The sequence below is a fragment of the Arvicanthis niloticus genome, chromosome 11, assembly GCF_011762505.2.
Source record: "Arvicanthis niloticus isolate mArvNil1 chromosome 11, mArvNil1.pat.X, whole genome shotgun sequence".
Lineage (NCBI taxonomy): Eukaryota > Metazoa > Chordata > Mammalia > Rodentia > Muridae > Arvicanthis > Arvicanthis niloticus.
The window spans coordinates 54,421,350-54,447,601 of record NC_047668.1 but is presented as its reverse complement, the minus strand read 5'-3'; the positions used below and the strand labels follow the sequence as shown (position 1 = coordinate 54,447,601).

At 50.1% G+C, this 26,252-nt stretch overlaps 2 protein-coding genes across 5 annotated transcripts; one reads left to right on the top strand and one right to left on the bottom strand.

The window, feature by feature from the left end:
* Positions 1-597: 597 nt before the first annotated feature.
* Slc30a3 (solute carrier family 30 member 3) lies at positions 598-21,625 on the bottom strand. 4 transcript variants are annotated; one of them, XM_076942169.1, is made up of 9 exons: positions 21,442-21,625; positions 8,814-8,943; positions 4,489-4,670; positions 3,966-4,112; positions 3,731-3,884; positions 3,025-3,223; positions 2,692-2,797; positions 2,359-2,493; positions 598-1,412 (listed from the first exon to the last, which is right to left on the bottom strand). In XM_076942169.1, the coding sequence occupies exons 3-9, from the start codon at positions 4,616-4,618 to the stop codon at positions 1,264-1,266; spliced, it is 1,020 nt and encodes a 339-aa protein (XP_076798284.1). In that variant the 5' UTR covers positions 4,619-4,670; positions 8,814-8,943; positions 21,442-21,625; the 3' UTR covers positions 598-1,263. The 4 variants fall into 4 exon arrangements, 2 of the variants coding, with proteins under 2 accessions (XP_076798284.1, XP_034370061.1); XM_034514170.2 differs by lacking the exons at positions 8,814-8,943; positions 21,442-21,625 and adding an exon at positions 7,717-7,988; XR_013113231.1 differs by lacking the exons at positions 8,814-8,943; positions 21,442-21,625 and adding an exon at positions 7,717-7,949 and having other exon boundaries at positions 1,269-1,412; positions 2,582-2,797.
* A 70-nt stretch (positions 21,626-21,695) lies between these two features.
* Positions 21,696-25,680, top strand: Dnajc5g (DnaJ heat shock protein family (Hsp40) member C5 gamma). Its single transcript, XM_076942170.1, has 5 exons — positions 21,696-21,810; positions 22,356-22,471; positions 22,945-23,158; positions 23,581-23,722; positions 24,778-25,680. Exons 2-5 carry the CDS (start codon positions 22,359-22,361, stop codon positions 24,801-24,803), a joined length of 495 nt encoding a protein of 164 aa, XP_076798285.1. The 5' UTR covers positions 21,696-21,810; positions 22,356-22,358; the 3' UTR covers positions 24,804-25,680.
* Positions 25,681-26,252: the final 572 nt, after the last annotated feature.

The window sequence follows — 26,252 nt, the reverse complement described above, 5'->3', positions numbered from 1 at the left end:
AAGGCCAAAGCCTAGTTTGCTTTTTTAAGGACTAACAGGATATAGTAGCTCAAGACTGACTATAATCCTAGCTCTTGGGAAGCAGAAGCAGAAGGATTGAGAGTTCAAGGTTAGCTGCAAGAGTGAAAGCCAGAGAGAGAGAAAGAGAGAGGAAGAAAGGGAGAGAGAGAGAGAAAGAAGGTTAAGTATATGGTTTTAAGACAGGAAAATAAATGTTTAAAAGGGGAAAAAACCCTGATATTAACAGCTCACACCCAAACAAAGGTCCTGTTGCCTTTCCAGGCCCTGCTGACAGCACAAGGAGCAAGCCCACATCAGCCCTGTAGTCTAGCCCCTTTCCCTAGAGGGTGTAGGTAACCACCAACAGGAATGTGTCCTGGCCTGCTGGGGTCCTCTGCCCCTTCCCTCCCCCTCCCCCGCTCTGCTCACACAGGGACTTCTCTGAGTCAGAAGCCAGGGCTAGAAAACCTGGGGATGGCTGGTGGCTTTCAGCCCTGTCTGACCTCTCTGTGGACTGGGACAGAGGAAAAGTGGGAGGAGCCAGGAGGGCTGTGGGGGTCACTGTGGATTCCACCTGAGGAGTCAGACTACAGAAATACACTTAGATCCAAGTTTATTGGTGGGGCTGCAGTGGAGCCCCCCTCTCCCTTGGGGAAAGCTGAGGACACAGCACCGACACAGGGATGGACAGACAGATCCCATATGGACACACAGGTGGAGCAGACTCACAGACCAGCACAGCCACACAGGCACAGGAACACACAGGCCACAGCACCAAAGAACACACATACACAATAGACAAAAGCACAGAACTAGGCACACAAACAAAGTGCAGGCATTGGGGCCCCTGCATAGACAGAGCAAGGATCACGTGGGGAGGGGGCCCCTGATGACCTCCCCAGGCATAGGCACAGGAACAGTACACAGACAGGCAGATGTCCCCAGCTAGCCAGCCAGCCTGCCACAGGGACACAGGAATCGTACAGAAGGACAAGCATGACTCTCCATGTGGAGCACGGATGGGGGGGGGGGCTTCCATACACCCCACACCCCTGAATTGCTTACAGCTATTCAATCTGATCCTCCCCTCCCCCCACTGCCTTCATACACACTTTGGTCTTGGCCACTGGGGCAGGGGCTAGGGCATTTGGCAGGTGGAAGATGGAGAGCTTTAGAAAGGTCCCTTCTGTGATCTGGGAGGCAGGTGCTGAGAGTCCAGGCACAAGCCTGGGCCTGGCAGTGGGGTGAGGGTGGGGCTGAGGCTCAGGCTTGGGAGGGCTCCTGGCAGCGCAGACACTGGGCCATCTCAGGCTTGTATCGCTCCACCTGCAGGGTGCAGCTGGAGAATCCAAACCGGGAATAGAGCCGGGATGAGGCTTCAGCCAGGACAGCTTCAGGGTCAGCAGTGGAGTCTGTGGGAGGGTGATAAGAGGCAGCTCAGTCCCCAGAGAGTCCGGCACAGCCAAGGGCTGTGATAAGGAGTGAAGGGGCCCCAGCACAGGAAAACCCCCAAAGGCCTGAATAAGGCTCCTGATTTTCCTTCTGTGTTATATGAACAGCAAAAAAATTGTCAAGAAAACGGGAGGCTCACTTCAATGGGCCATGCTAACACACTCAATTGTGCCCCAGCACCTCTCCCTGTCTGCCTGAGCATCAATAGATGGCTAGATACCTCAGCAGCCCGCCACTGTCCTCCCAGGACAAGCCGGATATTAAGTATTCTGCCCCACTGTCCCTCTCGAGTTACCAACCAACATCCCACAAGTTATGATATTTTTGGCATCCAAATTGCATGCCTCTGATTGCTTCTTGCATCTGGGAGAAACTCAAAAACCCTTTGTCAGCTCATGAGTCACTGTATATGTATTTTAATAGTTGAATCATAATGTAGATATAATTTATATTCAGCTTTTTTTTTTCCTCAAGCATTATACCACAACATTTCCCCTAGTTGCCATACAGGCTTCATAATCACCCCTTTAAATAGCAGTGTGATAGCCTACTGAGCAGAGCTGCCAGTCACCCAACTGGCCTGAGGTAATGGTGAGGTTTTAAGGTACTGGGTTCCCCATGCTGCTTCAGAGGCCTGGATGACCAGGCCCTCTTGTCTTTAGAATGTGTGTATGCATGAGAATAAATGCACATGACTGTGTGTGTGCACGTGCAAGAGGGGGCAGTGGCAAAATATAAGTGTAATCCCAGCAACTCAGGACATTGAGGCACGAGGATCTCAGGGGCTGCCTAGATACAGTGAGACTCAGACTCAAACAACCAACACCTCAGGATTCCAGGTTGTCCAGCTGTGGAGGCGGAGGGGCTGGCTCTGAGAAGGGGCTGGCTGGATTAATGTGCACTCACCAATAGCCAGGTGTGCAGAGGCAACATGGTAAGTAAGTGTCAGGGCCCACAGGTGGAGATCATGGGTTGCTCGGACTCCCGGCACTGACAACAAGGTGTCTCTTACAGGCTCAAATTCCACATTTCGAGGGGCACCTGCAAGCAACACCGCCAAGTTCCTTGTTCAGGAACAGCTCCACCATACCCCACTCTCCTCAGTCCCTTCCTTCCCCACCCAGTTAACCTGGGGCTTCTTTCTGGCAAGATCCCAAGAATCAGCCTTCTCCCAGTGTTTTGGAGAAGGGGTGGGAGCTGAGGGAGACCCAGGGAGGGAAGCATCAGTGCTGAGTTCACCTTCCATGAGGATGAGGAGAACATCTCGAAGTGTAGGAGCTGTGGACCCAAGGGCACAGACAGAGAAGAGGAAGGTGCTGATGGGATCAGCCACCTTGTACTGAGGCTGGAGAGACAGAGAAGCAGTGACCTCAGAGGAGGCTCTAGGGCCATCTTTGCAAACAACCTGAAGGCACCCTGAGAATCTTGCAGAGGGGAAAGGATTCACACCCCAAAGCTGGGAGAGGTCCTGGAAAGCTAGAAGGTGAAGTGGATGAGGGAGGCAGTGGGTACCAGGAGGAGAAGAGGGGATGCAGACAGGGAAGGAGGCTGAGGCAGCTCCCATCACAATACCTTGAAGTAGATGAGGATAGAGGCGGCCAGGACCCCAAGGCTCTGAAGGAGGTCTCCCAGCACATGCACAAAGGCAGCCCGGACACTGGTGTTTCCCAGAGACAGCGGGTATCCATGCCCCTCCTCCAGGGGTGCATACTCTGTACCCCTAGATCCATGGCTGTGGGGGGCTCCGGTCTGGTGTAGCACAAAGGCCATTCTGAAGAAGGCGAGCGGTTCAGGCAGATGGCCTGTTCTTGGCCCCACTCACCTCCCCATACAGTACCCACCTCCACCGCTTTCCCATCCCAGAAAGAGAATAGCATTACCTGACAGAGAAGTTATGCTGTCAGGGACAAAAGACGCTGGACACGGGGCCAGAGGTGGGGATGCATGTACTGGCCCTGTCATTTAAACTGTCACTTGGCCCCGGCAGTATCTTTTACATTAGCAAGAACTAGGTGGAAAACTAGCACTCATGGATTGAAAGACTTAAATAAGACCATACTAGTAAAATGTACCTGAGCAGGGCTGGTATCCAGGAGACCCTCAACAAACGTCTCCTGGCTCAACTGTCTCTCTCCCCCTTTTCAAGCACACCTAATGAGGACAGCAGAGCGCGCGTGCACGTACGTGCACACACACACACACACACACACACACACACACACACAGAGGAGCGCTGCCATCCTGGACCCCACATGGTGCCCTCCACACTGGGACGTACAGCAGATTGGCACAGACGGCAATGCTGGCTGTCAGCAGCATGGCACCCGCCTCAATGTGGTAGTCGCTATGAAGCAGGCGGAGGAAGGCCAGGTACAGGAGGATGCCAGTGACTATCCAGAGGGAGACCACAGAGGCCAGAGCTCCCAGAGTCTCTGCAGAGGAGACAAACTATCAGGTCACAGCCCTATGGCACTGGCAAGGCTGGAGGGGCACCAAATCATGCAAAGGCTTACCTGAGCGGTGCCAGCCAAAGGTCATGGTACGGGTGGCTGGCCGGGTGGAGAGCCAGAGGGAAAAGAGGCTGCCCATCATGCTGCCTATGTCTGCCAGCAGGTGGGCGGCGTCAGTCATGATGGCCAAGCTGTGTGCTAAATACCCACCTGCAAGGGGCAAACGTATAGCCAGATTGTAGGAAACGGGCGTTAAGAGTGCAGAGGTATGAAAAAGAAAGAGGGGACACCAACAAGAGACAAGAGACGGGTTCTCTCATGTGGTAAGATACAGGTATTGTTTCTAGTCTCTCCATAGCAATAGATTTGGCTTTCATAACAGGATGGTTATTAAGGGCTAGTTCACACAGGGCCTTGGCCCACACCCCACATGCTCACTCACTGGAACCCCCCTCAGTGCCCTGCCCTTCCAGCCCCTCCCTGCCTTTCACTTCCTTGCTTCCCCACCCAGGAAACCAGGGACTCTTGGTGGAGGGTGGCTGAGGAAGTACGGAATGTGGGACTGGAGGGGTGTCCCCCAACTTACCAACCACCTCCCCAGCCATGAAGAGGAAGCACACAGCGCAGGCGGCATACAGCTGCCTCCGGGCTTGTACCCTCTCTGGAGAGAGGCCTGACTGAGGCATGGGGTCCTTGTGGCAGTGGTGGAAGGCCATCCCCTCAAGCTTGGGCTCCTCAGGCAGAGGCTCTGAGGGCTCTGTGAAAAGACTGAGGCAGGCGACATGTTCACCCTGGAGCCTGACCTGGTCACTCACAGTGCCTGCCTCAGCAGATGGGCCCATCTCTGCCCCTGCGCTAGACCCATCATGCCCAAAGCTTTGCGGGCATGTGGGGCTCTAATGACCAACCAGACCCAGCCTCTCTCTCCTCTCACACACAAGGCCATAGCATTCTGTATCTACAAAGTATCTTACGGCAGTGTGGTCTAATGTTTTAACAAATGAAGGTGAAATGTGAGGTTGGGGTGGAGGGAGAACAGGTGGGTGGCACACAGCTGGCAGGTGGGGGAGCTGAGACTCAACACTGACCAAATATCTATGTGAGAGGCAGCCCAGGAATGCAAAATGGGTGAACGCTCTTCCTGAATGAGGATTATTAGTGAGCGGAACGCATGTGGACCAGACACAGTGGTACACAGCAGAAGGCAGATGTCGCTCTTACAGGAACTCTGGCATTCTCAAGGGAATTCTAGAGGAGAGACGGCGGGAACCACAGAAGGGCCTGCAGAAATGTGAAGGACTGTGACAGAGACAGGTCCAAGTGCCAGAGAAACACGGGAGGAAAGGTGGGATGAGAAGATGTCACCAGCAAGCACCTCAGGGCGCTTCTCCCTCAGCCCTGCTCCAGTGCCTCAGTCCGGGACTGTGTGCCCCCTCCTCTCAGGACAGGACAAGCAAGTGAGGTCCTCTGAGAAGAGCACTGGAGTTAGAGTCCAGCCTATGCTACCTGGAGCCCAGTTGGCCTACACAGCCCTTGACAATAGGGATGGGCCTTACTTAGGAATGCCACAGGCAGGGCTCAAACTGACTGGGTCTATTCTAACCCAGTTCTCACTCCCCGGGGCCATCAACCTTCCTGAACCTCTGCAAGGAGCAAGCAGAATAAAGGCCCTCAGTACAGAAAACAGGCCTGAACTACAGGAGAAACAAGGATCCAGAGAGAAAAAGGACGGCTCTAGAGTAGAGCCCACAGCAAATGGGAAGGGGTCCTGGGAGCTGAAAAGAATGCTGAAAAGAATGCTGCTGAGTGAGCCGAGGTTGGGGACATCCAGTGGTTATCGGGGATACTCTAGAGGGGGGAGGTAGGTTTACTTCTTGAATGAAAAGCCCTCTCTCTCCCAGGCTGAGAATGAGTGTGCACGATTCTGGTGCTCCCAGAAGACACAGGGAGACTACATGGCTTCAGAGCCCATCTCTGTTTCTTCCATGAGTTATGCCATACACTATGCAAACAAGGAGCCCAGTCTGGTGGGACACAACTGTGTAACGACTTCTACCAGGGAGAAGCTGGGACGGGGTGTGAGGGGTCTGAACAAATCACTGCAGGGCACAGGGGAGGGAGGGACCTAATGTAATGGGGGTGAACAGGGAGGGCATCCAAGGAAGACATAAGCCCTAGAAGCTGCTCCTTACAGGTGGGACTATGATGTCAAGGTTTGCAGCTTGGCACTTAAGCGGGGTGCTGGGTGAAGGGCTGAGGCAAAGGGCTCAAAGGAAGGAAAGGACAGACCCACTGCTTGACAGAGCACAGATCTTCATGTGGAAATGACCTTGATAGTGGAGTGGGAGAAGGAGGACATAGAAGAGTCTAGATGCTCTAGCAGGCACTATCATAGGAGGGTCAGGTAGACAGGCAGGCAGCACCTCAGGAAATCCTGCAGGGTTCGGTGACTAATGGTCAGATGAGGGCGGAAATGGCCCAGGAGATGAGGATGCATGAAGCAGTAAGAAGGGAGCATTCTGGGCAGTTTGGGGGCGGTGGCAAGTCACCTTCCTCAGGCCTGTAAGGTGCAACCCAGCCAGCCATCAATGTGGCCGCCCATCAACAGGCTGCCTCCTTTTGTTCGGCATCAAGTGGGCACTAAAGGGCCTCTCTGCTGGGGTGTGGAGGTGTGACTACGTTTTGTCCAGGGCTGGCAGCTGTTTCTTTCCCCGGCCTTCTGAAATTCCCCGACAAACAAGAAAACGATATATAGCATGGAGGAAACCGTGAGACCTGGGGTACCCCTTGGGCAAGTAAGAGAGGTTGATGCCAAGTCAAAGGGTATGGGAATAGATGCCAGGAACACAGCTGGAGCCCCATGGCTGCCCGCCACTGCAGTCGCCTGCAGTCCTTCTGCTCCCCCATTCCCCCACCCACTCAGGTTTAAGCCCCCCTCCCAAAGCAAGAACTGGCGACACAGACGACCGCATCAGAGACAAAAGGAGAAGACTGGGGAGGTGGGTAATAGAAAGAATGGAAGAACAGAAGGGGGAAAAAAAAAGCCTGAGACCCTGTCAAATTCCAGAGACAAACGGACGGTCCGCTCCTAGACAAAATGGCCAGAGGAGGGGGCCAGGGAGGGCCTGTCGCGGTGGCCACCCCGAGATGGCAGGGCAGACGGAGCCGGCGGCGGTGAGCAGCGGGCGCGGGAGGCCCGCAGGGTGCGGGGGAGGTTCTGCCGCCGCCCCCGGCCCGCTGTCCCGGCCGCTCGGCGCCTCATCTCACACCTCGCCGCCCCCGGCCCCGTCTGTGCGGAGCCGGGAATACCCCCCCACCGCCCAGCCCGCACCTGCTCCTTCCTCGCCGCCCCCTCGCTCCTCGCGGCCGCCCGCTGAGCCCGGGCGGATCCCCGGGGCCGGGGCCCACAACTGGCCGCAGCTGGATGGGGCGCCCCGAGCCCGAGGTGCGGAGAGAAGGGTCCGGGGCCTAAAGCTGGGGTTCCGATGCCCGGAGGCGAGGCGCACGGAGCAATGCGGACATCGCAGCACCTGGCCCGCTCGTCCGACGGAGCGGCGGAGGCGGCGCAGGGGTCAGAAGACTGAGGGCGCCGCGGCAGCGGACTTGCTTCACCCGGCCGCGAGAACATGGGGTATCGCGGCAGAGGTGGGGAGTGGGGCTGTCTGCGGCCGGCAGATCGGCGTCGCGAAGTTGGGGGGGGGTCGCGGGGCGCTGGGGAGGCGGGCCGGGCCCGCGCCAAGGGAGACAACGAAATGGACCGATGGCATCAGTCTGGCGCCCCCCCGGGCTGAGGGCCAGCCCAGGTCTGTCCTACCTCTTCAATCGCAGGCCGCCGCCGGCGCTGCTGCGGTCTCGGGGACTCACTAGGCGGGTGGTCTCCGAGCCTCTGGTGGCCGGAGAAGGCTCCATGTCCCCGCTGCCCCGACCGTCTAGGCCGCACAGAGGGGGAGAGGCGGGGCAGGCCTTGCGCCAAATCCGAGCGGCCCAAGGACCACCCGGACTCCCCGCTGGGCCACCAGTGTGGAGGGAACTGCGGCGACTGTGGCGCTGGGAGTCCGAACTGCAGAGCCCGCGGCCGCGGGAGCCCCGCCCCAAGTGGGGCGAGCTCCCCAAACCCCGCCTCCAAGCTCCCCAGTCTCTATTCCCACGCCTAAGACCCGCCTCCAGGACCCGCCCCCCAAATCCAAAGCCCCATTTCCTCGCGCCAAACCGTGAGGTGTGGTGGGATGGGGTAGGGTGGGGTGGGGGTGATGGTGGGAGTGAACCACCACAGCACCCTTTCCCCAAGTCCCGCCCAGCCTGGCTTTTCACACCTAGGGACCCCTCTGACACCAACTTTTTGAAGGTATACTGACTGTCCTATGCATGCCAGCTTAGGGACGTCACCCCACCACCCAATCAGTTTGTGGCTCTGGCCCCCACGCGGAGGCAGAAACAGGTGCCAAATCGATCTGGAGAGAAAGAGAATCTGGGGTGAGCAGTGACACATTCCCAAACAACTCTAAGGACTCCAGCCAGAAATCCCACTGTGGAGGCTCTGGAATAGGAATTCATGAGCAAAATCTGCTGCCAAGCACTGTACCGCTAATTATCATGTATTTTTATACAAGGACCTTGGGTAACAAAAACCTTCCTGCTGTCCTTCAACCCATATATTATCCTTACTTTCCAGACGAGTAAACTAAGTCCCAGAAGCATACAAGGCCACGTAACCTGGAACAAATGCCCCGTCCTTTCCCCCCACCTGGGCCCGATTTGCGCCGGGCTAGCAGTTGAAGAACATGGGTTACCACCTTCTCACAGGGGGGTTGGGGCAGCAGGGGGTGCTCTGTCACCTCTTGAGGGTCCACGGCCACTGTTTATCGAGGGGCGCTGCTTGTTCGATTTGTCAGCACGCGACTCCTTCCTTACCTACTTCACTGTAACTCAGTGCTCATTTGGGGAAAGACAGAAGCCCAGAGAAAGGACTGACAGCCGTCGGTGGTCAAGGCGGGAGTCGAAACTTCAAATGCTCAGTGCTCTCTGCTCGCACCTGACGCCACTGTAGGATGTAAAGGGGAGGAGAGAATTGGATTGTACACTTTCAGCTGTGACAGTCTGTGAAGAGGAGGGTCCGTGGGAGGAGGGGAGAGAGCAAGGACGGAAAAAGAGCGGCGGGGTGTGGGGGGTGAGCTCAGGCAATAAACCCACCAACCGCATCCTTTGGAACACACCGAGCCCTCAGCATGGTTGTTCCAAACAAGGAGATCGTGTGTTCATTTCCAAACGGCAAACAAAACAAAAATGAGAAAGTCAAAGACACCGCGAGCACCCCACACAGTGTCTGGAAGTGATAGGGTTAAGGCGGGAGAGCTTCGCGGAGGAGGTGAGGCTTAAAACGGATTAGACAAACCGGACAGCGGGCAGGCTGTTCCGGCAAGGGAGAGTGCGGCTAGGTTCGCGCCAGGTTTGCGGGGCGGCGTGCGCAAAGATGTGGTAGTGAGCGGAGAAGCAGAGCAGAAAACCCAGTCTGCGTGTCCTAGGCGCGGGCCTACGCCCACGCGCGCCTGGGGCCACTGTCGGCCTTCCCTCCGCGCCGTTGTCTGGACCAATGGGGGGCTCTCTCCTTCCAACCTCCCCAATGGTCTTGAGGGCCTCAGCTTGCGTCTCAGGAGGACAAACTGAGGAGAGCCACCAGGCAAGGTCACCTTGTTGGCCCACGTTAGAGCCGAGGTGGAAATTATGTCTCTGTTCAGCTAAGCCCCGAGCATCTTGCCCAGCGCCGTCGGTTTTCTAAATTTACTGCTTGCCCTGGAGTTCCCCTAATTCCAATCGCGCTGGTTGTGGAGTGGCCAAAGAGCCATCCTGCACTTCAGCGATTGGTGTGCTAGCCTCGCCCCCAGCGGCCCGGGCGAGCTCTAGAATGGGGAACCGACTTAGACACGCCTCGGTCGATGACGACAACAGGGAACATGGCAACAATGGCTTCCTCTGGGGATTTCCCTTCCTGGGCAGCCTGTAGCGCTCGCAGAGCATCCCCGACTGCCCGGGAGGGGGCGCGGATATTGGCACGTGCCCGACCGCCACCGGGTGGGAAGCCGGCAGGCCTGGAAGTGAAAGGAACGTCGGAGCGGATGGATGACAGCCTCACTGTGTGTCTGGCTGCCGAAAGCACCGCCTCCAGAAGCCCAGAGCGCCGGCAGGGGGAAGACCAACAGTTGCCTTCGCTTGGGAAGCTAGAAAAGCTTGGCAGTAAAACCCTGTTTGTGCCTGTTTCTCTGGGAGCCACCAAGAGGCCCTACTGGAATTTTGCACAGGGTCTGTATGAATGACAGACATGGGGGAATCGTGCTGCATTTGGAAACGATGTTGGAAGGCCAGCCTAAGGCTGGTGTCCCTTATGGAACTGTCTAGTCAACACGCCTCCCACCCACCCCCTCCACTGCCACCCTAGCTGGGGATTGGTGATGGGTGAGACAGACATGTTCCCTCTCCTAATAATTTCTAGAGAGTTCTCTTCTATGGTCCTTTGTTAAACCAGTGCAATACTGATTCACTGATCTGTCCAGCTACCTGCACTGCTGTGCCCTCTCTAGCAACCTTCCCTGAGGTGACTAGTTGTTCATTTCTTAGTTCCCAAATGCTCGAGTGACAGCAGGAAGTATTGGAGGTCCCCAGGAGGACAATTCAGAGCCAGATTCCAGAGGGCCTCTGTCGAAACAGCCTAGAAACTGCAGGGTATCCAGGTTAGAAAGTCCACCCTGGACCAGTTCATAGGGAGTGGAAGAACTGAAGTCAGGATTAAAGCTGGGCTCAGGCAAAATTTGCAATCTAAGCATGCTGTGCCCAGCGCCCCACTAGTGGCTGCCACATGGCCCTCAATTAAGCCATTCCAAACAGGAGAAGTGGGCCGAGGCTGCAGCAGGGCGGAGGCAGGCTCTTAGCTGTAATAAAGATGATGACAAGAGCCAGAAATTTAAATCTCCTCCACCCCAGGGAGCCTTCCCTGGCTCTTAACTAGGTCAGGCCTCACCCTCCCTTCGGTATCTACTTCTTCTGTCTGAATGAATATACACCACCCTGAGCTGTAACTGTCATTTAACAACTGTCTGACTCTTCACCTGGCTCCAGTGATATTTTTTTCCTACTTCAATGCCTATTTTCTCTCCTTGTTGCCCCTCATCTTCTCCAGCTTTTCATGATGGGTCAGCCCCGGCCTTGGCACTCACCCCTACGGGGCTGTCCTAGTGGAGCTATCCTACGGCCTTCCGCCTTTAACTAGGAGTAACCACAGGCAGCAAGTGGCTGTGGAGGCCGGGTTCGGGTGACGGCAAATCACCATCCTATTTTTATGTTTGGAATTTATTTTAAAAGAATCAAAGTAAATGGCATCTGCGGATGTTTGTTCCCTCTAAACTCCCTTCTCAGTGTCATTTTGATGTCACCTCAAATGTCTAACAGGGAGTGCCTTGGGTTTTATAAAGTTAAAAAACTGAGTTCCTGATTGCTACCCAACCCCAAGTCTCCTCTTCCTGCAATGCCCCAATGGCAGACCACAACACCACCATCCCCATTTGGTCAGGCTACAGACCTTACAGCCATCCTGTCAGAGCCAACCTGTCAGCACAGCCTGCTGCCTCCACTCCACCTGACGCCTCACCTGTCCTCCCAGGCGGCCTCTTCATTGCTACTCTTCTGCCCTCATTCCCAGTCAGGTAGCACAGCTCAGATTCATATTTTCTCCCCCACCTCCGCTCCTGAAATACTCTGTGTAGTATCCTTGATTTGCAGACCAGGCTGTCTTTAAACTCTATCTCCTCTACCTCCCAAGTGCTGGGATTAAAGGTGTGTGTTAGGAGCTGACTTTTAGCAGAAAGCAGCTATCAGCTTTGCAGCCATTTTGAACCATATACCCTGACAAGAGACTTGTTTTCAACAGCCTACAACAGCTGAGCACACTCTGATAAACATCTTGTTTATCCCACATATCTTGTTTTGCTGTTTAGTGCCCCTAGCTGCAAGGCACATGTGGTATCCACGCCTGCAAGATGCACATGATAAAGTGCCTTCAGCTGTGTTCCCCTGCTTGTCCATGACTGCAAGGCAAGTGGTGAAGTGTATATATACCCAGGATTTTCCTTTTGGTAAAGAGACTTGGTCACACACTCTGGTTTGTCTCCATTCTTCGAGTCTCTTCCCCCTCTATCCCCACGCTCTCTCTTGCTAGACCCTGTTGTCTGGTCTCCTCGGACCAGAACACTTAGCCCCAAAGCGAGAGGCAGTGAGCAGGTCTCAACAGGTGTGCACCACCACCACGATGCTAGTCACTTTCTCTCTTACAGAGAGTACAGGTCAAAGTCTTCGATAGCCCACAGGCGCCTATGCTGACCTCATTTCCCACTCGCCAGCTCCTCAGTCTTGATTCAGAGTTTGAGGCCAGCCTGGGTTGCAGATAGAGATCCCTTTCTCATTAAAAATAAAGCAAAACAGAGCCAGAATGATGGCCGCAGCTGGTAAAGGCACTTGCCACCAAACTTGACAGCATGAGTTCGATCCCTGACCTCATGCTGCCTGCCAGGTGTCCTCTGACCTCTACACCAACACAATGGTGCATGCACGCAGGCACACATGCAAACATATGCACACAAAATAAATAAGCAATGTAATGTTAAGGGGGTACAGGGTAGCTCAAGAAACCAAAGCAAAAAAAAGTCTTTTAGACAGAAGTGATGGCACACGCCTTTAGTCCTAGTACTCAGGAGGCAGAAGCAGACAGACCTCCACGAGTTCAAAGGCAGCCTGGGATACACAGGGAGACTCTGTCTAAAAAAGGTGGGGGTGAACAGAGACTCAGCAGTTAGGAGTGCTTGCTGCTCTTCTAGAGGACTTGAATTCGGTTCCTAGCTCACACATCAGGCAGCTTGCAACCATTCATAACTTCTTCATGAGCGTGTACCCACACAGTACATATCATGAATAAAAATTACAAATAAAGCTTAAAAAATAGTCCAACAAAGCATGAACTTTGGAGCACGTGTGTGTGATGTAGTTTATTTATTGTGTGTCTGTATGTGGACAAATGTGTGTTACTGTGCACAGGTGGAGTCGGTTCTTTCCCCCTCCATGTAGGTACCCAGAATTGAACTCAGGTCATCAGGCTTAGCAGCATGCACCTTAACCCACTGAGTCACCCTGAAAAGACCCAGCACCTACAACAGATGAACATAACAGCACTTAATAAATGTTTGTTAAAAGAGCTAGTGGGTGTCTCCGTGGGGGCTGGAGAAATGGGTGTCAGGTTAGAACACTTACTGCTCCGGCAAAAAACCAAGAGTTAGATTCCCAGCATCCATGTCAGGTGGCTCACTACCTCCTGTGACTCCTGTTCCTGGGGACCCAGGCATCCTCAGGCACCCATACACCTGTACACACATACACAGATGTACACACACACAGATGTACACCCACATACAGATGTACACACTTATACAGATGTACACACAGATGAACACATATACAGATATACACACACATACACAGATGTACACAAACAGATGTACACACAGATATACACACATACACAGGTGTACACAGATGTACACATACACAGGTGTACACACACACAGATGTACACACACAGATGTACACACACACACAGATGTACACACAAATGTGCATACACAGATACACAGATGTACACACACAGATATACACACACATACACAGATGTACACATATACAGATGTACACACACATACACAGATGTACACATATACAGATGTACACACACATACACAGATGTACACATACACAGATGTACACACAGATGTACATACACAGATGTACACACACATACACAGATGTACACATACATAGATGTACACACACACTGATGTACACACACACATATACAATAAGACCTCCAAAAATCTACTACAAAGGACTTTGGAGGACTGGAGTTGGCTCGGTGGTTAAGCACATCTGTTACCTAGGTTCGAACCCTGTGATAGTTCACAACCATCTGCAACTCCAGATCCTGGGGATCCAGTGCCTTCTTTGACCTCCATGGGCACCAGGCATGCACATGGCACACATCATAAATGTAGGCAAAACACTCGCACATAAAATAAATAAATCTTTTAAAAAATTAAAGAAATTTGGCCACTTACCAATGTATCTAAGCTACTAGGCATATCAACAGTACTTAGTGGATACTTCTTGAACAAGTTAATTAATGATAAAGAAAAAAAAGACATTTCATGGGGTGTGGAACACGGATTGAGAACAACAAATACAGCTGAGGAACGGCTGGACTACAGTCGGGACCAGCTGCATGGCGGTGGAAGGGTTGTTAGGGAACAGGAGACACTGAGTTTGGAGAGGGCAAGCGGGTCTTGAGTTACAGAATTCATTGCCAGACTGAAGCATTGGTAGGGGAGTAAGAAGCAGAGATCTAAGGGCTGGGAGAAGGGCACATTAAGTGTTGTAGAAAAACACCAGGGTGGGCAGAGTGGTTTCCACACCTTTGATCCCAGCATTCAGGAGGCAGAGGCAGATGCGTCTCTGTGAATTCAAGGCCAGGCTGGTCTACAAAGAGTGTTCCAGGACAGCCAAGGCTACACAGAGAAATCCTGTCTTGAAAAAACAATCCAAAACACAAAACAAACAAAACAAAAATAATAAAAAAAATAAATAAATGAAAGAAAGAAAGGAAGGAAGGAAGGAAGGAAGGAAGGAAGAAGACACCAAGGACAATTATCAAATCTCAAAGAAGAGTCCTTGATTTGATTTTTTTTCTTTCTTTCTAGAGTTAAGAGAAAAGCAACTTCTTTCTTTTTAAAGTCAGGAGGAGACAGGCCATTACATCGTTACAAGGATAGTAACAATAATTATTACACTAAAAAAAGAATAACTACACCTGGTGTGGTGGTACACCACAATTATCCCAGTACCTGGGAGGCAGATGCAGGAAGGTCAGGAGATCAAGAACATTCTCAACTACACAGTGAGTTATAGCCTAGCCTGGGTTATATAAAACCTTGTCTCACAAAGGCAATAAACACTTTACTTATATAGTATGATACATGATTACACACACACACACACACACACACACACACACACAATTATAAAGTATACCTGGGCCAGAGAGATGACTCAGCAGGTAAAGGTACCAGCTGTCAAGCCTGATGTCCTGAGTTCTATTCCTGAGACCTACATGATGGAACAAGAGAGTCAACTCCCACAAAGGTATCCTTTGACCTCCACACATGTGCCACGGCACATGCATGTGCACACACACCCAATCAATAAACCAACCAAAATATAATAAACACATTTACAGTGTGCCAAAACCCATTCAAGTTAAGAATTCAATTAAAATAGCAACCCACAGCTGGGCGGTGGTGGCACACGACTTTAATCCCAGCATTTGGGAGGTAGAGGCAGGCAGATTTCTGAGTTCGAGGCCAGCCTGGTCTACAGAGTGAGTTCCAGGACAGCCAGGGCTACACAGAGAAACCCTGTCTCGAAAAACGAAGAAGGAAGAAGAAAGAAGAAGAAAGAAGAAAGAAGAAGGAGGAGGAGGAGAAGAAAAAGAAACAGCAACACACAGAGGCAGAAGCCATTGTCTTCTTGATATGAAGCAGGTGTACTGTTGCCTTGGGTCAAGCATGCATGACTTGGGTCACAGACAGCAGAGACCTGAAGCAGCCTCTCCAATTGGAAACCCTCCACCTCCTTGCCTGAGATGTCTGTCCTTGGAGGACAGAGGGACAAAACTGGGTTAAAGGGTTTTCCTGTCACCTATCATATACATAGGCCTTCTTGTAGGGTATTGGGGAAGGGAGATGTCACCTGACACGATCCACGAGAGAACATGAATACCATTCACAGAGTTGGGTCTGTCTCTAGAGGTGGATTTTTATTTATTTATTTATTTATTTATTTATTTTTGGTGTGTGTGTGCGCGCATGCACACACATACAGGTGGTCACTGAGGCCACAAGAAGGCGTCAGATTCGGTGGCGCTGGAGTTACAAGTGATCATGAATCTCCCAACAGAAGTGCTGAGAACTAAACTCAGATCCTCTGGGAGAGCAGAAAGTACTTGTAATTACTGAAACATCTCTCCCACCCCAAGATGGAGAGTTTATAATTGGAGTATGTGATACCTGTCATTGGTTGTCCATTTGACTCCAATTGGAATCCACTAAAACCCAACTTTTCATTTTTAGTTTTTAGTTTAATTTTTAATTTTTCCAGACAAAGACGACATTTTTCTTGTTTTTCTTTTTGTTTTATTTGTTTAAGGATTTATTTGTTTACATATATGAGACTTTGTCTGCATGTATGTCTGCACACCCGAAGAGGGCATTCCCATGGGAATACAGTTATAGATGTTTGTGAGCTTTCATGTGGTTGCTGGGAATTGAACTCAGGACCTCTGAAAGAACAGCCAGTGCTCTTAACTGCTGAGCCATCTCTCTAGCCGGGAAATTATTCATGATTGATTCATTTGAAGTGGGAAATCTGAATCCTGGAAGAAGGAAGTCTTTGCTCCTTCCTGCTTGCCCTTACTCTCTGGAAAGTTCATTCCTACACTGGCATGAGACTACTTCTTTGAAATTCTGGTGTCTACTGAAGACCAGCTGACTGAACAGCTACTGGATTCTTAGACATTGAGTCTTGAGACAGCCATTATTAGAATAGTTGTGAAGTAGAATAAGATAGAAAAGACCATTTATTAGATACTGATTTATTAGTGGTTTACTTAAAGCTCTGCTTGGACTGACTACCTATTAAGCACGAGTTCACCTTTTACCTGAAGTAGAATGACCTGGAAGAACAGCTCAGACATTAGGTCCTTTGTTGGGGGCCGACTTTTAGCAGAAAGCGGCTATCAGCTTTGCAGCCATCTTGAGCCATATACCCTGACGTGAGATTTGGATTACAATAGCCTACAACAGCTGAGCACACTCCGATAATCTTGGTTTAGATACCTTGAAATTAAAGGTGCGTGAGATTAAAGGTGTGTGACTTAAGAGTGTAACCTAGAGATCAGATTTAGAGACAAGACCTAAGGGCATGATTAAAGGTGTGACCAAAAGGCGTGGCTTAGAAGTGAGACATATAAAGGCAAGAGGCAGACAGACAGAGATCAGAGAATCAGACAGAGGAGACAGAGAAGCAGGCACTTGGGAGAGAACTTGGAAGAAGTAACTTGGAACTTGGAGACACTAGGGACTAGGAACTAGGAACTCAAGACTTGGGACTTGGACTAAGAAGAGAGACTGAAGAATAAATGGGACTGAAACGCACTCTGTCTGGTCTCCATTCTTCAAGTTCGTCCTCACTCTCTCTCTTGCTGAACCCCGACACTCGGACTGGAGCCGCAGCTTGGGCCGGAATACAGTGGTCGCCTAAATGCGGGGCAGCCGGGGCCTCAACATTTCCAATGGTCCTAGACAACACCTTCGAAGGGGTCATCCAACCCCCAGAGGAATTTCGACCCTCAGGTTGAGAAGTGTTGCTTTAGAGACCTCACTCTGACAATACAGGACAGAAACAGGGGGCAGTCATTGCATAGACCCTAAGTCGGAGTCAGGAGACTGAGTTTGGACACCACTGGGTGACTTTCAGTAGCTCATCCTTCTCTTTGGGAAATACATGCGTCAGTTGGGAAATGAAGGGATCTCATGGTTCTCTTCAGCTCAGAAGCTGTAATTGTAATTCTAGAATCTGCTTGTTGGATGTGACAAATTATGATCTCTCACTCTCTCTCCAATTACATATGTTCATATATATATATATATATGGTATAAATATGCCACTGCTTTCTGTCTTGTATATGTGTATATTCTAGCTATATGACTACAATGTTTTTTGTTTGTGGATAAACAAGGAATGCTTCACAGTTTCTTCAAACACAACCAAATGGCTGCGGGGTAGGCTGTGGGACACAGTAAGCTCACTGACTCAAGGTGTGATGGGAGGACAAAGAACTCCAGAAAACTGAACCTGTGATCACCCATTAACAAGGTTATTTTGTTGTTTCGTTTCTTTTCCTGTTAATTTTGCAAGCAAATTTATGTTTTGGAATCAAGTGGGAAGAGCACGTGATTTTACAGAAGAAAGAGTTCAGAGGTGCAGGGATCTGTTGGAGATCACAGGGCTTGTTAGAACCAGAGCCAGAATGGAGACCTAGCACCTCCTCGCAGGCTCAGCAATGGGAGTGAGAAGAGAGCCTGCTCATGAGAACCGATCAATAGCCCTGTGGTGCCTAGAAAGCAGAGCACAGGAGCCTCGGCTCACAGCACGCCAGGCCCTCTTGCCTGCTCTGTCCTAACATCTTTTTATTCAGAGCAGGGCATCACAAGAACTAAAGGCGCTTTCCAGGGCCACAGAATGTGATGGATTAGGATGCCAGAGGGTGTGGATAAGAAAAAATCACATTCTGGAGCCTCTGGCAAGACTTGAAGGATGCTTACTAATTCTTTGCCAGGACTCATCTCGGTAAAGCAGGGGTTGTACTCATACTGTCTATACGAGTGTATCAGTGTATTGGAGCTCAGAGATGGTTAGGTACAGGTGCCTTTTTTTTTTTTTTTAAACTTTTTTGAGACAGGATTTCTCTGTGTAGCCCTGGCTGTCCTGGAACTCACTCTGTAGACCAGGCTGGCCTCGAACTCAGAAATCTGCCGCCTCTGCCTCCCAAGTGCTGGGATCAAAGGCGTGCGCCACCACTGCCTGGCAGGTGCCCTTTTCTTTAATCAACCAGCATTCACTAATCATCTTCAGTATCCCAGTAACTGTATTAAGAACTGGAGGAAACCAAGAACTAAGAAGCCCAGGAACATATTACATATAATCTGTCGTGCTCCCCCACCCTCAGGTTTTCACTTCTAGAATGGCATGGGGAAAGAGACTCTGTCATCTTGTTCACTTCTCCAGCTTCTAGCCCAGGGAATTCTTGCTGACCAACCTCCAGGCTTACATTCTATGGAGGGAGATCGTTCAGCTGTAGCTCGCTCAACAAATCATGAATTCACTTACTGTGAGCCAGGCATGGGTGTAGGTACTGGAGATGCAAACCAACAAGTTCCATGCCCCTATGGACATTGTCAAATTAATATGAAAATAACTGTGTGTGTGTGTGGGGGGGGTCCTGTCTGTCTGTTTGTCTGTCTGTATCATGGTGAAGGTTACGATGTTGGAAAGGAGGAGTTTAAAGCCCTGTCTAAAGCCAGGCATGATGGTACATGCCTTTAGTCCCAATGGTGTGAGTTCGAGGCCAGCCTGGTCTACAAAGTGAGTTCCGGGATGACCAGGGATGCACACAGAAACCCTGTCTTGAAAAACTCCCTGTGAGGAAGCATGCTCCTGAGACCTATAAGAATGAGATATGAAACTCGGGAAGAACCCAGGAAAGAGCCTTCCAGGCAGAGAAAATGACATGGTCAGTCGAAACCATCCTCAAAGTGACCGGAAAGGAGTGAGGCAAACCCCAGAGTAAGCAGTACAAAGGTTCTCCAAGACCCTGGAGGGACAGGCAGGGTGGAGCCATACTAGCCTGGCAAACAGAGGCAAGGAATCTACTGTAAGTCCACATGGCTCTGTGCCTGCTGCTCTCCCTCCTTGCGGGTCAGACCTGAGCTGCTTTGTCCCACTGGTGCTGTTGAAAATCGAGGTTAGAAAACCAAACCCAGCACAAACCAGTATGCGAGCAGCTTCCCCTTTCCTGCTTGGGTGGGTAACCTCAAAACTCATTTGACCCAACCCCATGGGCTTGATAAGCATGCTTGCCGAGGTGACTGGCATTTCAGCAATGGCATATCGACTTAACACTTAAAACCTAGGAGAGAAAGTGAATGGCAAGGATAGCTGTAATAAAGAATGCAAGCGGGCTGGAGAGACAGCTCAGCGGTTAGGAGCACTGCCTGCTCTTCCAGAGGTCCTGAGTTCAATTCCCAGCATCCACATGATGGCTCACAACCATCTGTAATGGGATCTGATGCCCTCTTCTGGTGTGTCTGAAGACAGCTACAGTGTACGCATATACATAAAATAAATAAATCTTAAAAAAACACAAAGCTACACAAGGGGTGATGGCAAGGATTACTTCAGTGAGTACATGTTCCAGGAGGCACTGAGAACTCTCCTCTGCAAAGGAAGGCAACACTACAAACACTGCCTCCTGTGAGGGATGACAAGTGTCCCGTCCCATGTCGGCAGGTAGGGATATAAAATGGTATCTTCGGAACTCTCAGGTAAGAAAGTTAACAATGTAGACCAAGAACTTCAAAAATAATCAGTCTGGGGACAGCAAGGTAACACAGTGGGTAAAAAACACTTGCTGGAAAAAAAAAAAAAAAAAAAGCCTAATGGCCTGTGTTTGAGCCTCAGAACTCACTGGAGGAGGAAGGGAGACTGAGGGAGTTGGCCTCAGCCACCACGTGCACCTCATGGCACATAAGCACCTATTCTTTCTGTTTGTTTGTTTTTTTTGGCTTGTTTTTGTTTTCTTTTTGTTTTGTTTTGCTTTATTTTATTTTTTTCTCAAATAGGGTCTCACTATGTAGCTCTGGCTGTCCTGGAACTCACTATTGTAGACCAGGCTAATCCCACACTCATAGATGCCAGCCTCTGCCTCCCAAGTGCTGGGACCACAGGCACGCACCACTAAGTCCGTCTGTACTTGTTGCTTTGGCAGAGGAGCCAGGTTCAGTTCCCAGTACCCACAGACTTCCAACCATCTACAATTCCAATTCCAGGGAATCTGATGCTCTCTTCTGACTTCTTCAAGCACCAAGCATACATATGGTTCTCATGCGGGCAGGCAAAGCACCCATGTACATAAAATAAATAAATCTTAAAAGAGCCAAGTTGGGAAAGTTTAAAATATGCATATTTTGAGCCATTTAGATGGCTCATTGGGTGAAGATGCCTGTCATGAAGCATGGCCACCTGAGTTCAATCCCTGGGACCTGCATAAAGGAAGGAGAAAACCAATTCTCACAAGTTGTTCTCTGATCTTCACATGCCAGTCACCGCAGGCACCCACACAATGTGCATGTACACACACACACACACACACACACACACACACACACCACACCACATATATTTTTCCTTTCCTTTTAACTCAATAACTCCTTTTCCACTACTCAACCCTTGGACAGAAATCAGAAATTTGTTCAAGGATCTATAAGCTTTTCGATGAAAAGGGTTAATATGCTGTCTAGTTACAAACAACTCAATACACGACCTAGATTATATAATTACATTATGGCGTCTCCTTATTATGGAAGTGCAGAAGTGAAGTGACTTTTGGAAAGGATCAAAAATATCACTTTTAAGGGACGTTGCCGATGAACCGTTATAGTCTAATGCTATAAATGCCTCAACAGGAGACAACTGAGCGGTGAAGGGCAGATATTCCGATATTTGAGGTGTTATTTGAGATGAGTTTCAACATTTGTAGAGAAGTTTCTAGATGGAAGGGAAGTAAAAAGGACCAGGCGAAGACTGAGGAAGTCTGCAAAGGTAATCCCCGCCTTACCTCTCATCTGCTAGGTCACCAAGCCCATAGTTTTTCCGTGAGTGAGTTCCAGACGCATGACGGTGATCGGGATAGTCATGGCCTCTCCCTGGAGATGAGGGATGATGTGGAAGGCTGTGCCTCGGCCCTGCGGGCTGGAAGTAACGCTCAGCCCTGAGCCTGAGGGTCAGACTTCTGGAGCGACAAAAGTTCCGGGCCCAATATGTGCTCCCCATTCTGTCCTGCTGGCAGCGCCAAAAACCGACTCGCTTCCCCTACAAAGTGCGCAAGCGCAGTTGCCATAGCCCCAGAGGCACTATGAAAGTTCATGTCCATCGGGAAGAAGGAAGCTTGTGTGAGGCCTACCTGGCGTTATAGAACAATTCTGAGGTAATGAGCCAGGTCTGGAGTCAACACAAGACGCTAGGTTGTCCCAGCGCACCCGGAGCTACCGTGTTGTTGCCTTGGTTCCCCTGGGGCCCACAAGGCCTTCCGGAAAGTGTGTCCCCAGCAACAGTTCCTGTCGCCTCCCCTCTGTCCAGGGAGTGATCCTGCTCTCTCTGCCGTGGGCTTGAGACTGAGAGGAAAGAAAGTGTAGGCCCTGCTGGGGTCTGAACCGGCCTTTGATCTGGCTAGTTCTCTCAGTGACTGTTGTGACTTTTGAGTTCAGATCTAACCTAGTTAGTGGCTGGGTTACCCTGGTATTTAAAACTCAACCACCAGCATGGGCAGGTGTAGGGCTACTTACTTCAGGTACAGGAGCTTTAAACAAAGTCAGTCCGTTCTTTATTTTAGACCTACCTCTCCTTGTTAGGCCTCTTGACTGGAAGGTACATGGCGGACAATGGGAAATGTATCTTCTTTGACATTTGTGTTCTTCTGCATTCTTGTGATTCAAGTCAGAACAGACTTGTATTTTTGTCCTTTTGACCCAGAGCATGCCTCGTGTTTTTGATGAAACCCAGCGACTATCCAGGACTGGGAAAAGCCTTTATGCAGTGCTGGAACTAAAGAAGGGTGCCCAGGATGAAGACATCAAAAAAGCCTACAGGTTCAATGCTCTTTCTTTATTCACCCCTGGTATTTTCACCCAATAACATCTTCAAACCCTATGTATGTATGTATGTATGTATGTTGTATGTATGTATTTAAAGATTTATTTATTCACTGTATATGAGTATACTGCCATTGTCTTCAGACTCACCAGAAGAGGACATCAGATCTCATTACAGATGGTTGTGAGCAACCATGTGGTTGCTGGGAATTGAACTCAGGACTTTTGGAAGAGCAGTCAGTGCTCTTAGCCTTTGACCCATCTCTCCAGGCCTGAATCCCCCTCCCTCTTTTTTTGTTTTTTAAATCCCAAGACACTTTTATCTTGGGGCCAAAGGAGTCCACCGATCCTTCAGTGTGACTTGAGAAGGAATGCAGACCTTGCCTGTACCTTGTATCCCATCCTGTTCCCCCCACCTCAGCTGTTTCCTGTAGCCCTCCCCACTGTACTTTTGGTTATTGCTCAAATAGGAAACTGGCCTTGCAATATCATCCAGACAAGAATCCAGGGAACCCTCTAGCAGAAGACATCTTCAAAGAGATCAACAGAGCCCATGCCATACTCACTGACCATACAAAAAGGAAGATCTATGACCGCCACGGCTCGCTAGGGTTGTACCTGTATGACCATTTTGGTGAAGAAGGTGTCCGAGTCTACTTTATAGTGAACAGTTGGTGGTTCAAGGTACACTGTGCCTCCTGTTCCTCCAGAAGTAAGCAAGGAGTTGGAGGGTAGTGAGAGGACTCAGCAGGGGGAAGCATCTTCTGCTCCTGTAGAGGACCCGCAGCACCCACATGGCAGCTCACTCTGCTCTATAACTCCAGTCTCAGGGGATCCAGAGCTGCCATAAAATCCAGGCAGAACATTAAATCAAATTAAGCCAGCTGTGGTGACACATACCTCTGAGCCCAGCGCTTGGGAGGCACTGGGTAGCCTGGGCTATATAGTAAGATTCTGTCTGTGTCTATAGAGTAAGGAAGAAAGGCTGCCCTCCTCAGAACGAATGCTTCTATTCCCGCTTTCTAGATGTGAGGAAGACAGACAGAGGGGGATCTGCATGGAACTACAAAAAGAACAGGGGACCAAGGCCTCTCTCCCTCTTGTAGACACTCGTTATCCTTTGGTGCCTGCTGACTGGTTGTTGCTGCTGCTGCTGCTGCTGCTTTTGCTGTGGTAAACTTAATCCATCAGCCCAGGAAGAAGCCGAGAATCAACAAACGAATGTCTTTTCTCAGCCTTCAAGATCAAGTGAGAAGCAGAGACAGGGACTGAGGGTCAGATCTCAGTCAGGGTGAGGTAGAGAGGAATGAGGGGCCATGAGAAAGACGGTGTGAACCGAGTAGTTAACCCCGAGATGTGAGCGTCTGGAGTCTTTCATTGGGGTGAGGAGAGACTGAGAAGGTAGCCAATGTTCCTTGCACTACAGGCTGACGTTTCAGCATGGCGTGCCCCTTTCCTATGGAGGAACTGGGGAAGCATGGCTTGCAAAGGAAGTAGCTGAAGACAAGTTTGCAGGTGCAGCTTATTGCAAATAGAAGGGATGATCTAGGAGCAGAGCACTTGCCTAGCATGTGGAAGGCCCTGGATTTCATCCCCAACCTGGGGATGGGGGTGGGGCGGGAGTGGGCAGGAGGAATGCATTGTTTTAGATAATAGTTAAAAGTTTAAAAGACTATGTTGGCTTAGGGTCACACCAGTGTCATCTAGTGGTGATAATGAGTAACTGCAAGGTAAGGGTTTGCAGACTGAAAGAAGCAAAACAAAAACCGTGTGAACAGTTATTATATTTACATAAGCATGCTATAATTCCACCACAGAAACACAAGATATTGAAGCAGAGGATCAAGATGTGCCGATAATTAAGGAAGCGTGAAGAGGTGTGGGGTTTGTAAATGAGAAGCAACCACGGGTAAAGGATAAGAGAAGCCGGTGAGATGGCTCGGCTGGTAAAGGCAATTGCCATCAAGCCTGACCTCTGGGACCCACATGAAGGGAGAGAACTGACTCCTTCAAACTGTCCTCTGATCTCTGCACACATGCTGTGACACAGGAGCGTGCACTCATACACACACACACATACATACATACATACATATATATTACATATAATACACATATACATACAATATATACATGTTATATGTGTGTGCATATATATTTAAAGCATAAGTAGTACTTCAGATGGGTCATTACTGGAAAATCTGTATTCTTACAGCGTCAACCCCAGCTGCCTACACAGAGGGGATGTGCTTTTGGCTGTTGGTGGTCACTCCTAATAAGGTCTCAACTGTTTCTGCCATTAGGTGCTGGCCCAGCAAGGGACTCTTGACACTCAGCCCATTGGATATATTGAAGAGAGAAGCAAGTAGTCCTGTTCCGACACTGACCCAGATTTGACTCCTGTTCTTAAAAACAATCCCTGCTTCAGAAGCTATGATGACATTCATCCTAGTACGGACATCTCTGCCCTCCATCGTGCCACAGAGCCTGTCCCCATAGAACCTTCTAGCTGCTCTTCTTTTTAGTCTTATCTCCACTCCCATCTTTATCCACATGCACTCTCAAGCAGTGTTGGCAGCTGTTTGCTGAGTGGGTACAGCTTTCTCCAGTGGGTGCCTGGGTCAATGTCGGGTAGGCCCCTGAACACTTACCAATAACTTCATCAGGATCCCTGATCACCAAACAAGGTGTCTCCCATCCCAAAAGCTGTTGCACCAATTAATCCTCCTTTGTTGGAACACTGCACACCAAGAACTTTTAGCACAGGCCTCATTTCTTCACAACACCTTTGGAAGGCTGGTCTCACCATCTTCCGGTACCTATACCACTGGCATCGACACCCCATTCATAAGACAGTTTGGGAAACTTGCGTTTGTGGCTTCCTCTTGGACCTCAGCCCCATCCTTAAACCCATTATCAGCTGTGGTCCTGTGGATGGGCTGCAGCCTGTACTCCAGTCCTGCTGCCTCTGTCCCTCAGGATACCTCACGCAGAATGATGCCCTTATATCTTGTTGTTAACACAGGGGCGTGAAATGTGATGGGGACAGATGGTAAGCAGGAGACCTCACTTAGCCTCTTGGTGCGTTGGCTTGGCATCCTCTCTGTATCCTGCTTAATTGTTTCTTTCTTACCCATGTGGGGTCAGGGCCTAGGAACCATCAAACCTCTCTGTACTCATGGGAAAAAAGCTAAGGAATGTCAATTAATAAAAAAAAAAAAAAAAAAAAAAAAAAAAAAAAAAAAAAAAAAAGCTTTGTCCTATTTCAGTGTGTGCAGGATAGAAGAGACCATGACCCATGACTATCACTCAGCCTGGGATAAGGCTGCCATGGTCAGTAGTGTCGATCACTGTGGAACTTGGAGTCAACAATGCCCAGACCCCCATGGGGGTGGCTTCCCAATGGTGGAGTTGGGATTCAACTGCACCCAGAGCCTGATGGAGGTGGCTTTGTCAGTGCTCTATGATTTCTTTGCAGACCCTTTCTCTGGGGTGTAAATAACTTTACAACATGCAGATTCTTTCTAGCCAGATTCATTTCCCATGACTCTTCCTTTTATTTTTGTGTGTTTGTGTTATCCATGTAAATGTATATGCACATGTGTCTGTGCGCCTGTGGAGGGCGCCAAGTCTTTTGGAGCTGGGATCACAGATGGGTGTGAGTGCTGGGATCTGAACTCCAGTCCTCATGCACAGCTGGCTCTCACAACCACTGACACATCTCCAATCCACTCTTGTCTCAGTTTCTAAGCAAATTTAGCATCCTTGCAATGGACTC